This window comes from Cucumis sativus, chromosome 7 (assembly GCF_000004075.3).
Source record: "Cucumis sativus cultivar 9930 chromosome 7, Cucumber_9930_V3, whole genome shotgun sequence".
NCBI classification, from domain to species: Eukaryota; Viridiplantae; Streptophyta; class Magnoliopsida; order Cucurbitales; family Cucurbitaceae; genus Cucumis; species Cucumis sativus.
In genome coordinates, this window is record NC_026661.2 from 13,246,435 (window position 1) to 13,258,647 (window position 12,213).

Consider the following 12,213-nt stretch of genomic DNA (forward strand, 5'->3'; position numbering starts at 1 on the left):
ACGGTTGAACTATAGCACGACATACCATCTTCAATCTGATGGATAGACTAAAGTGGTAAACAGGGGAGTAAAGAGTTATTTGCAATGTTTCTGTGGGGAGAAACCAAAGGAATGGGTGGGATGGTTGCATTGGACGGAATATTGATACAATACTACTTACCAACGTTCACGTTTCTCAATTGAAGAAAGTTATTGGGTCACACAAGGAAAATAGGGATGATATTCCCATGTTAACAGAGAATTACGAATGGAAGGTTGTACCAAAGGAAGTCTATGCATACTTGAAGAATAAGGCTGGAGGTTGGAATGTGCTGATATGTTGGAAGGGACTGCCTCGACATGAAGCTACATGGAAATTGTATGAGGATATGCAACATCATTTTCCAGATTTCTACCTTGAGGACAAGGTGGATTCGGAGAAGTGTAATGATAGACCCCCTATATTACATCAGTATAAGGGAAAAAAGGAAATAAAAAGAAATATCACGCGCACTTGAATAACACGTGAGGGTTAGTAAAGAGAAGAATTAGTTACCTTAATGTTAGTATAAATAAAAAGTAGTTGTGGACAGGAAAGGCAGTTAGGACAAATTCATACAAAGACTCATTTCCATCACTCCACTAGGACAAATTCATACAAAGACTCGTTTCCATCACTCCACTATCCTGAGTACCATTCAACTAAATCATCCTAAACCACTTTAATCTTTTTCTATACAACCATGAGGATCAAAGATCGATTGTTGTAATCTTTTTCTATACAACCATGAGGATCAAAGATCAAATCTTCCCTCGATTCAATTTCGAAGGAAAGTCATCGCAATTACAACTTAAGCTTGCTTTTCTTTTTTTATATCTAATGACATTATTATCGCTCCAATCCTCTATTTCTATATGCTTTAATGTTAAAAACAGAATCCTTAAAATCAAGCATACTCAAGAGGGCATTGTCAAACTTCCTTAAAATCAAGCATACTCAAGAGGGCATTGTCAAACTGAAGGATATAATAAACTTGTAACGATAATCCAGCAAGGGAATTCCAATAAACCCAAGAACAATGACTTGGGTGGCATATGTTTGCTACAAAATATTTGAAGCTCAAAAATTCAATGCCTGAATTCATAATGGTTCAATTCTGTTCAATTAAGCAATTATTGAAATGATCAATGGTGAGCACCATAAGAGAAAATTAGTTGGTTAGCCCATTCTCTATAACGGAACTAAGATTGTTCATAATCGGTTGCTCAAGAAAATCAACTTCCTGGAAGCACAGCTGCTGATTTCATCAATGCTGAGAGCTAAAAACGAGCAAACTCTTTATACATCTAAAACAGTGAGATCCCGACCCAACATATATTCAATCGTTAGCCTGTCATTCAAAAGATTAACGAGCAGTTGCATTGGGTTGGAAACGATATCCTGCAGAACTTTATAAAGAGAGGGGGAACGTTATATTACTTATTCTTTAACTTAACTGTCATATTAAAAAGAAACTAGAAGACAAGTTATGAAGATAGCGTCTGAGAATTAACCATACCGTTTCGAGCCTCTACTGTGGAACAGCTATAAGGTCTTCTAGTTCATCAACAATAGTTCTATAGCAGAAAAAGTATTGATCCTAATAGACACAGGACTTGCAAGTTTGTTAGGAGTGGAAAGGGAACTCCATGAACATGATAAAAGTAAAAAGAAAATTAATCACAATTCACAACTATTTGCATAATGAAAAAACATAATTAGTGTACGAGAAAAGGTATGAAATAGGAAAAAATGACATGATCTAGAAGCAAGTGATTCTTGCCAGAGAATGAGTTTGAGGGATCCAAGAATGTCAGCAGCATCTGAATGCTTGCAATTCCAGGTGAATTTATAGGAGAATTTTGGATTCCTTTAAACTTCAAAACGGTGGTGGACTAAGAACCACATGCGTGAATACTACAGACACAATAACACATCCTTTTTCCACAAAATTTTAGGACATGGAAACGGTAAATACACATAAATTAAAACATACATTTTTGTAAATGTTTATTATGTTTAAAAAAGATCCAAATTCAAAGTCAATTATTAATGCTTGAAAAATTAGTTAGATGTATTTCACTTGCTATCAAAATTTACAATTTTGGTCATAGATGTGTCTATTTAGTATATGTAATAAGTCTTTGGTGCATGTTCAACAAATACTGGTTCTATTTTGACTATTTGCATGTCTACATCTATTACACTAACAAGTGTTCCAAACGTGTCAAACAACTATCAAAGTGTTCAAGTCTCCGGCATGTGTCGAACATTGACATGTAGCTAAACTAAAGTGTTTACGCTTCTTAGGTGGTGGTTTAAAGAGGAAAATCACTTCAAAACATGTAATATTTTTACATTCCACATAACCTTGTTTATTTGTTTGTTCTCTCTGTTTCTGAAGAAAAAGAAGGAAAGGAGAATGACCTTCATGGTTATACCAGCACAGCAATAGTGTAACATTATCCATGTACTACTCAGATATAGAGAACGATAAAAGGCTAGTTAGTTTACCAGTGTTTGAACCATTCCAATTCGCTGGGACCTAAATGAAGAAATGGTACTGACAAGATCTAAAGCAGACATGTCTCCAATAAGGATTCTCTGAATTGTGTTATGAATTGCGCAATATGTTCCGGTTCTTCCAATACCTGCACTGAAGAAGTGAAATAACCTCAGATAAAGTGAACGAGCATTATTTGAATATGATGAACGTAGGCTATACCTGCAGTGCACCACTATTGGGCCAAGATCAGGAGGTAAATGATACAGCCTCTTCAACATTTCACGAACAGCAAGTGTGTCATTAGGAACTCCATGGTCAGACCATTGTGGGTACTGAATATGTAGAACAGCCACAGATTCTTCCGACTACAAAGTCAATGGAGAGACAAACGTGACTAGAGCTCAGTGAAAGCACAGAAGAGGACCATATGGATAAATAAATAGTGTTGGGGGAATCCAAAATATAACAATTACAATGTAGATAAATGTCTACACACTATATAACAATAATTTCCAAACTAAAGAAATAAACTAAATGGAAAAACAATTCTTATAAATTACAATAATCAAACCATCAAGATCTTGAGAAAAGTTCAATATTACATGAGGCCCGCTTACAAAGCTGGTCCTAAAGACAATTTTCACTTTGCAGAGATTGTAAGCACAGTAAGTGATTGTCTCAACAAGATAAAACAACTAATTCTAGTAAAACAACAACCTCAAACTACCTAAATCTAATAGAACTCTTGGATACTTTCTCTTAACTCAACTCAACGCAAGATCAAAAGAAGAAAAAAGAAGAGAGATCATCAAAATGTAATGGGATACTCCAAATGAAGAAATAAATTATTATTCATAGGAATCATCATGGGTTGGCCTAGTGGTAAAAAAAGGAGACATGCTCTCAATAACTAAGAGCTCACGTGTTCAATTCATGATAGTCACCTATCCAAGAATTAGTTTCCTACGAGTTTTTTTTACACCTAAATGTTGTAGGGTTAAGAGGTTATCCCATGAGATTAGCCGAGGTGCGCGTAAGCGAGCCTAGACGCTCGCGTATATAAAAAAGAAATTGTTCTCATAGGCTAGTAATATAGTAACTCTAAAATAAAATAAAACATATATTGAAACATATGCCAAACATAACTCAATGGAGTACTTACTTGCAAAATTCAAACAAAATTAAAAGTAACTACAAATTTAACTTCCCTACGTTAAACTTGTAAATGAAATATCCATCCATGTTGATGTTTTAATCAACTTTGGAACTTTTGACATTAAACAACAAATTAAGTGAAATGAATTTAATTTGCACACATTAAATTTGTCCATTTTAGTTGTTCACTTTCTTTTGACAATTGTAATAACATAATGAATAGAAGTAAAAGAGGCAATATTCTAGTGAGACAGGATGCACTTGATTTTCTTAATTTCTCAAAATTTGTAGCCATCAGACGAACAATATACGGCCCCTAATTCCTTAGTTTTGATATATGTGGAATACTCCTGCAGCATCTGATGGGAAATTCAAAACCAATTATTCATTCAACAGTGTTTTAAAGCACAAGGCGCACTTTAAGGTGACAAACCCTTTAATCGCCTCAAGGCAAGAGGCGACAGAAAAACGTTGTCTGACTGAAGCAAGGCACACTTGATAAAATAACGAATAAATATTATTTTTGACAACTATAGATTAAAAAAATACTTTAAATTTTTAAAATGTTAAAATGTAAACAAGATTATTAAGAAAAGTTAACTAAAAAAATATTGAAAAAAAATATTTCAGAAAATAAAGGAACAGAAATGCTTTTTAAATGGGTAAAAAATTGTTCTTTTGGGTAATGGGGTAGAAATTTTCCATTTGGCGGTTCAGTTGGCATGCAGCCAACATTACTTTAATTCCAGCAGCCAACCTTTCAACTCTCTTCTAAGAAATTTAAAACATCTCTTCTTATTTCCAACCAATCTTCTTCCTTTCCATCATTTTTTATAAGCAACCGATGGATGGCTAAGCAATAAGATGACTTCTTCCATTTTTTTCAACTAATCTACTATTCATTTCTTCATTTCTTTTGTTTCTATTTAATTATTCATGTTTAAACCTCCATTCTTCTAAAAGTCAGAAAACTTGAAGAATGATATAAAAAAGAAGAAAGGCAAGCGCCTGTATCACCTTCAACATAAGTTCAAGGTGACTGAAAGGCGCAATAGGCAAGCACCTCATTGAAGGTGCTCGCTTGGGTATTTGCAAGGCAGTATGGCCTCCCATCGCCTCGCATCTCGCCTTAGGTGAGCACTGAGTGAGCCTCAACAACACTGATTCAACAATCTAAAAGTAAAAATGTTGCAAGACGATAGATGTATTTAAGAGATTTTGTTCGATTTCCCTTTCCCCTTCCTGAGGGATACCCAAGAAACCTAATGTCAAAGTATTGGTACAACGTATTGCAAATGTTATTTGGATATTAGTAGTGGCACAATTGTAATTACTTGAACTAACTTTGGGGTGAGTTGGTCTCTTTTTTTCCTTTTTATTAAACAATAAATGTACCTTTTATTGATGAAATGAAAAGAGACTAACAATCTAATTACTACGACACATAAGAGGTAACTGAAACTAAGAGAACAGGAATCAACAATGTGCACCCGCCTATCTCAACTAGGTTGACACACCCATAGACTCTCATCACATCCCAGTAAAGAAAATTACACTAAAGAGGAGTACAATAAGTTCTCAAGTCAATCTACTCTAACAAATTACATAACTAGTATAGAGAAATGAAAGCATTCCAATTTAGCAAACGTCTTGGATGGAATAATCCTCAAATCTTTGGATAGAGTTCACCATGTAGAGGCCAATCTGTAGGTTTATCATGAAAAACGCTTTGATTTCGTTTGGACCGTAGGTATGAAAATAGGGCTTCTAGACCATAGTGACTGGACTTTAGAGGATAACTAAGAACCAAACAAGATTGAATCACCTTTGGGGTGAATAGGTTATAAACTAAGAAGCAGACATTGACACTGACATACAACAGGCAACAAGAACACCACACGACATGAGTGGTATGTGTGTGCGCTCGCATGTGTGAGAAAAATGGAGTGGATTGGGCCAAATTAAATGGGTCACTAGTGGGGTGTCCAAAAGTGTGGTTTTGGGTTAAAAGAACCTTACTTTAATTTAAGCAAGTTTGCATGGTAGTGTCCCCAAATGTCGAAGTGCGTTCTACCGAGTTAGAGAATTTAAAAAAGAAAAAAATAGGACACGAAATAGCATGTTGAGAGGGTGTCAGTGGCACAGTTGCCAGTCAGCTCCATGAGTTGCAAGTGACCTATTCTCAGAGTATTAGTAGAGCAACATACAGAGTTTCTAGAAATATTATTTGGATATTAATAGTGACCTAATCGTAATTTTGTGAGGGGAGTTGGTGGTTATAAATGGAGCCATATGATCACGATACCAAAAGACTCGACCTACCAAAAAGAATCATCAAAGGAGAAGCCAAAGGGGACCAGTGAATATGGTTGTGCGTGCACGCCCATATTGCCAACCATTTGTGTGCAAGTGTTTGCGAGCAAAAATCCCAAGAACCACCTAAGAGGTCACCATATACAACTAGAGTGATTCCCGCACAACTGTCCACACCTAAATTCTAGTAGCTCATGTTTGTGCACACACAATATCAACATGGCCAACAGATCAATGCACCTGTGGGTCACCAGTTGTGCAATGTTTGTGCACATGATGTGGATACATATGTCCACTGGGACCTCGTGAGGACCCAACTTGAATAGGGCAGGAATCCCCAACCAAGGGAGGGAATGGGGATAAATTTCTCCATGTTGACTAGATGAGGACAGGGATAGGGATTATATTCCCGGACCCCATCTCCACCCCATTTAATATATAACCACACCCCCTTCATTGTCAGAATACCCACAAAATACTCATAGTCTGACACCCTTCACAGCTTCACAATCATAATAATCACAGACCCAAATTTCAGCTTCTTCAATCTCAAATTCTCACAATTCCATTTCTTCACCCTCAATATTTCAAAGCAATATCCATCATGACCTTCAACCAGTTCTTCAACATTCATGTTGTCACCAATTTGAGAATACACACCCTCGACCTTCACTTCTTCAATTTTAGACACTAATTTCAAGATATCCAGTTGTCACCAACACATTTCTCCTCCCTTTACAATGGGGAATCTCATGTGGTAACCTTGATCCCTGAAAATTCCCTCGGGGAATCCCCACCCCAATTCCCACAAAACTAGACAAGGAAATTTTGTTGGGATGGGGATAAAAATGTGGGTTGGGGGTTCCTATCCCCACCCTGCCCCGTGGACACCTCTAAGTGCACGCCAACCTTGAGCCCATCATTTGTTGGCCACGGTGGCACCGACGATGCAATTAGTCACTCTTCCATGCATGTGTCTTTAACCTGATTTGTCACCTAGCTACCCGCACAAACTTCAATTTCCCAACCTAAACCACCCTCCTCTTTTTAGAAGTCGTCCTATTTGTTTTCTTTCATTATTTTCCTTCTATCATTTTAGGAATATACTTGAACATTAAGGAGATTTGTTAGATCATTGATTATAATTTGTAAGGGGATTTTATTGCCTTTTAGTTTTGGAAAATATTTTCGTCTCTTAATTGTTTTAGAGATCTTATTTTTCCGTATTTTGTACCAGGGGGAGAATTTCCTTTAATTGTTTCAAACGTTGGTTCAGTTTGATGAATAGAAATTGAGAGTTTAAGCATGTGATTTTGTAAGCTTTGCTTCAGTCTTACATGTTTGAGGTCATCAAACATGTAGAGTGTTTCAACCTTAAGGTAAGAACAAGTTTTTTCTTGCACTTGACCATAAGGTGGTTACATTCATCTCTCACCTTGAGCTGATTTTAATTTGATATTGTTTTCTTTCGGTTTGTGTACCAGAGGTCCAATTGATCTTTTCCATAATTGTTAGCACTAGCACCCATTCCACCAGCTTTGTATGTAAGAATAAAAACAGATTGTTTAGCTAAAAAAACCCACTAGCTTCTTACTATAAAGGAAGAGATGGAATGGGTGCTAGTGCTAGCTTCTTAATTAAAAAAAAACCCACTAGCTTCTTACTATAGAGGAAGAGATGGAGATGCACAGTTTCAGTGAATCGACTGGATTTCCAGTGAGACAGAGCCCTCTAGAAAGATTATTGATATTGTCATTTTTCTTTGATGTTGCATTATAATTTGTGTTATTTTTCCTATGATTTGAATCCTTACCCGAACTCTATGCCTAACTTTATCTGCTCGTTATTTGTCCTCTATGTCTTTCACACACTCACACGCACATGCTAATTCTACCTCAATGAACCACCTTCAATATATACCGGGCTGACCCCCTAACTACTTGATACCAAAATACTCCATTCACATTGGCTTCTTGCCCCTAATTTTCTGATCCCTACTTACAGTTAACCATATTGGGGGCGTGTATCATAAGTATTTATCTTTTGATTGACGTATAGAAATTATACACACATGTTAATATAGCATGTAAGAAATTACCTCTTTATGGATCACCTCCAAATGGCGCAGTATAAGAGAGGAGTTGGAAGATTTTATCCATTTAGAGACAACAATTAGATTACCAAAATCTCTAGGACCATCTTCTGCCTGAAAATAATCTCCACACTTATCGATCTGCAGAAATTATGAAAAGTTAGGGACCTATAGTTATAAATCGCAACTTCCTCAAGAAAAAAAAGTTCTAAATCACAATGATATAAAACAATCAAGAAAGTTAAGCAGAAATAACGAAATGGTGGTAGAATTCAGTAATGTGATAAAAATTAGGAAAACTTGAGTCCCTTATCTCCTTACGATAAGACTATGGTTACAATACGTCAATACCAGAAAAATAAAACATGCCTTTCATAATTTCTACTGATCTTTATAGTAAATTCTAATTTCTACCCACCCTTTCATATTCTCCACAATTCCCCGTACCCAATTCATTATCTCTTGATTCAATTCCCCATTTCTTGATCCTCACTTTTCTTATTCCCCAGTCCTTGATATTCTCCCTCTTTCTTCCTTGAGTGAACTTTCATGATTGGGGGCTAGTCCTCAAGGTGAAAGTTTAGAAACTGTGAAATCACGGTTGCGATGCCTTCCCAAGTAGGAGTAGATGGACTGCCTTCTCATCAAATGAGACCTCCAACATGTTATCATTACATAGTTAAGCACGTATCCCTAGTAGCTCAATGGGGTTTACAAGTACCATCAAGTTGTGATTTGGCGGAAACAGAAACAACAGCATCATTTGTCCAACAACTATCTGGAGTAGAGAGACGTGAAACACAAGGTAAACAGAAGCAGAGTCAGATTTTGTCAAATGATTAGCCAACTTCCCAATCTGAGAAATTACTCGAAAACGTCCCATGAACCCAGGAGCGTTGCACTCTACTCGTGATGCTTCTAAAGTTTTCTACACTTTCTTATAACTGAAATTTGAGATGAGGATTTAAGGGAAAATCTCAGAGATGCTACTCAAGTTTAAAATAACACGTGTTTTAAAACTTTCACTACACTTAAAATTCAATCACAACATCCAACTCTCACATTCAAATAAACAACAAATATTTAGCAATAGCTTTCAGAAAACGTATAAAATCTTAATGAAATCTTGTGGAAATTAAAATTACCATGTGGTCCATACAGAATAATACCTTGTAATTATCAACAAGACGAGTAAGCATCAAGATTGCAGGGCATTTATACTGAAATACCATCTCCCAGAAATCCTCGTAAGTGTGTGGTAACGGACCTTGAGTGGCAATAAACTTAGAAAGGCTTTTTGAGGAGGAAGTCTGCATATTAAGAGTCATTACCAATGTTCAAATAGGCTGGGAAGGAAACCCAAAAGGGATACTTGTACCAAAATATTATCCAAGTAGAAGCATATCAATTATTGTACTTGGCCAAACAAGAAAATAAAGAAAAATTATTGTACGTACCGAAATAAAGCTAGCATTGATATAACCCCTTGCAGAAGGTCTGTAATCCTTACATGAGTCAAGTACAACTCTAGTCTCATCAACTGAAATTATTTAGACAATATTCCAGCAATCAATTTGGATTAATTACAAAAGCAAAACTTCTAGTTTCCAAATAGAAAATTCAGTATAACAAAAAATTCTAGCATGGAGGTTTGAAAGCTAGCTCCAAACATACAGGGTAATACATCCATGTAACGATTTTTATATACGTTGACTTTGTCAAGTGCCACAGAGCATCTTCTCCCCATACCAGATGCAGTTATTCTCTTGGCCTGAATCAACGATGACACAACAGTGTATGAGAATTAGAACATAGAAAAAATGATCTGCCAACATTCAAGACATTGATCAACTTAGAAACGGTAATATAAAATCCTAATTACTAACACAAGAGATCGAAACGACTAGAGATGAACATGGAGACACATTCTTTTTTTTTTTTTAATCTTAGGACATAAGACATGACATTGACATTTTTATTAAAATATACCGTTTCAAAATGTATATCAATTTTACATAGGAATGAAATTCAAAATTAATAATAAGTTTATATACTGCATGCTTAACCAAGCGAGAGATATATTTTGCACTTAAAACTTATTATTTTCATGGTATATTGCTATTTCTTCCATTGATCATGTCTCATAAGTATTTCATGCTTGCAGAACCAGGGCCTGACACATGTCTATACTTCTACGTGTCTATAAATTGTTGAACTGTCAAGTGTCCAACATGTGTTGGACGTGGACACGTTACTCAAACAAAACGTACATGCTTCCCAGGCAAAATCCAAGACATTGATACACAGCATTGATCAATCCATAAAATCTATTTATTCTATTCCACAATACTAGAACCTCATTTAGAAACTTCCCGAGCAAAGCTTAAAAATTCAATTAGCAAGAAAGTAGAATGAATAGAGAAATTCAGGAATACCATTATGTAAACCTGAATACAAACATCCATCATTTTCCAACTTCTTACAAAGAGAAATAAGCAAAATCCAGATCGATCTCCCTGTATTTGTCAAGTTTTAGGGAGAAGATGTACAAATATAGGATAAAAAAGAAAAGGCGAACCTGCAATCGTGCGAACTCCTGGTTGATGACATCAGGCTTCTGGAGCTTGTCCGTGAAGGCCTCAAGAGCTTGGGAACAAAGCTTAATCTGATGGGGTGTGAGAAGAAGTGTAGGGGGAGAATCGGGGGAGAAAATAAAAGGGTTGGAGGAGGATGAGGAGGTGGATGACGGGTTAGCGGCGGCGGCGGCCATGGGAGGCCGGCGATGACGGCTCCGGGAACGTGTGGAAGTGAGATTCCCCAGCGGTCTGATTTGTAAGGCGGAAGAGGAATGAAGGATGGAGGAAGAGAATGTAAGTTTGGTAATGGTTCTGAATCCCATGAATTGGATTTCGCTGGGGATTTGAATCGGTGAGTGCGCTTTGCTTTATCATTACATTTAGGACAAATTAACTAGGAAAAGTCTATATTACCCTTTAGTTATAAAAAAAAAACCTAAAAAACAATTTATGGAATTTCTTCTTCTTCTTCCTCCATTTTCTCACTTCCAGAAAGAATATTTCATTTTTCTCTCTTTCTATCCGTATTCCATTTTTCCTCATTTTCACAAAACCTTTGATTTCCTTTTTCTTCCTTTCTCATTTTTCATTCACAAAACTACAAAAACAATGGTAGTTCCGGTGATTTCATTGTGGAACATGACTTGGGACTCGTGATCTTGCTGCGAAAATTGGATTCCGACGAGGAGGGGTAACAATTTGATTTTGAAAATAATAGTAAAAGTTTTGAAATGTGCAAGATAGGTGCGAGATGTGTACGAGATAGGTGCGAGATGTGTACGAGATAGGTGCGAGATGTGTACGAGATAGGTGCGAGATGTGTACGAGATAGGTGCGAGATGTGTACGAGATACGTGCATTCAACCATTCAATGAAAATGCACAACAACAAAAGCAATCCGATCAAAACAATTCCTAAACAAAAAGTGCGTGGTTATAAAAAAAAAACTGAGAAAGGAGAATCTTGCACGCCGCATCTTCGACGGAGAATCTTGCACGACGCGTACAAACTGACCACCAATGGATGCCTGAACGATTGACAACGATAAATGAGATGCGACAGCGACTGAGAAAGGAGAAGAGTTGAAGTCGGGTTGCCCTTTGTCTCTAGTAGAAGAGAAAGTGAGGGAGAAGGAGAAAGCCGCAAGAAGAGAACGTGAGGGAGAAGGAAAAGGAGAAAATGACACAAAGTTAATTTTTAGGGTTTTTTTAAATTAAAGGATAATATAGACTTTTCACACCTCATTTGTCCTAAAAGTCTTCTTTTTTAAAATCCCATCTCAAAACTCTCACTACCCATCCAAATAATCTCATTTTTGGCGATTTCCCTTTCATGAGCATCTGATGCTTTTTTTCTGTTTCTTGTGGAATTCTCTCTCATTTTTTCACATCTAAAATAAAATAATAAAAAAAACTAATCCAATAAAACATGAGAGAATGATAAGTTTTTTTTATCTTATGATAGGATGATCAATAACATTTCAATATTTTTGTCATACAACATATAAATTGCAAATTCAAGAAGCCTTTCCAACTACTATATTCATTGATTT

At 36.3% G+C, this 12,213-nt stretch overlaps 1 protein-coding gene across 2 annotated transcripts; it reads right to left on the reverse strand.

Moving 5' to 3' along the window:
* Positions 1-986: 986 nt before the first annotated feature.
* Positions 987-11,038, reverse strand: LOC101220033 (protein-tyrosine-phosphatase PTP1). Of its 2 annotated transcripts, none has more exons than XM_011660793.2 (9): positions 10,664-11,038; positions 9,760-9,856; positions 9,543-9,625; positions 9,255-9,395; positions 8,092-8,226; positions 2,745-2,890; positions 2,534-2,675; positions 1,539-1,619; positions 987-1,420 (listed from the first exon to the last, which is right to left on the reverse strand). In XM_011660793.2, the coding sequence occupies exons 1-8, from the start codon at positions 10,982-10,984 to the stop codon at positions 1,551-1,553; spliced, it is 1,134 nt and encodes a 377-aa protein (XP_011659095.1). In that variant the 5' UTR covers positions 10,985-11,038; the 3' UTR covers positions 987-1,420; positions 1,539-1,550. The 2 variants fall into 2 exon arrangements, with proteins under 2 accessions (XP_011659095.1, XP_004139702.1); XM_004139654.3 differs by having other exon boundaries at positions 987-1,428.
* Between the last annotated feature and the right edge of the window lie 1,175 nt (positions 11,039-12,213).

Bases quoted from the DNA above. Each gene is read 5' to 3' on its own strand.
- LOC101220033 (XM_011660793.2), bottom strand. From the start codon at position 10,984: ATGGGATTCAGAACCATTACCAAACTTACATTCTCTTCCTCCATCCTT. The intron at 9,396-9,542 runs GTACGTACAATA...CTTAATATGCAG, and splicing joins TCAATGCTAGCTTTATTTCG to ACTTCCTCCTCAAAAAGCCT. The intron at 2,891-8,091 runs GTAATTTCTTAC...TTGACTTTGTAG, and splicing joins TGGAGGTGATCCATAAAGAG to TCGGAAGAATCTGTGGCTGT.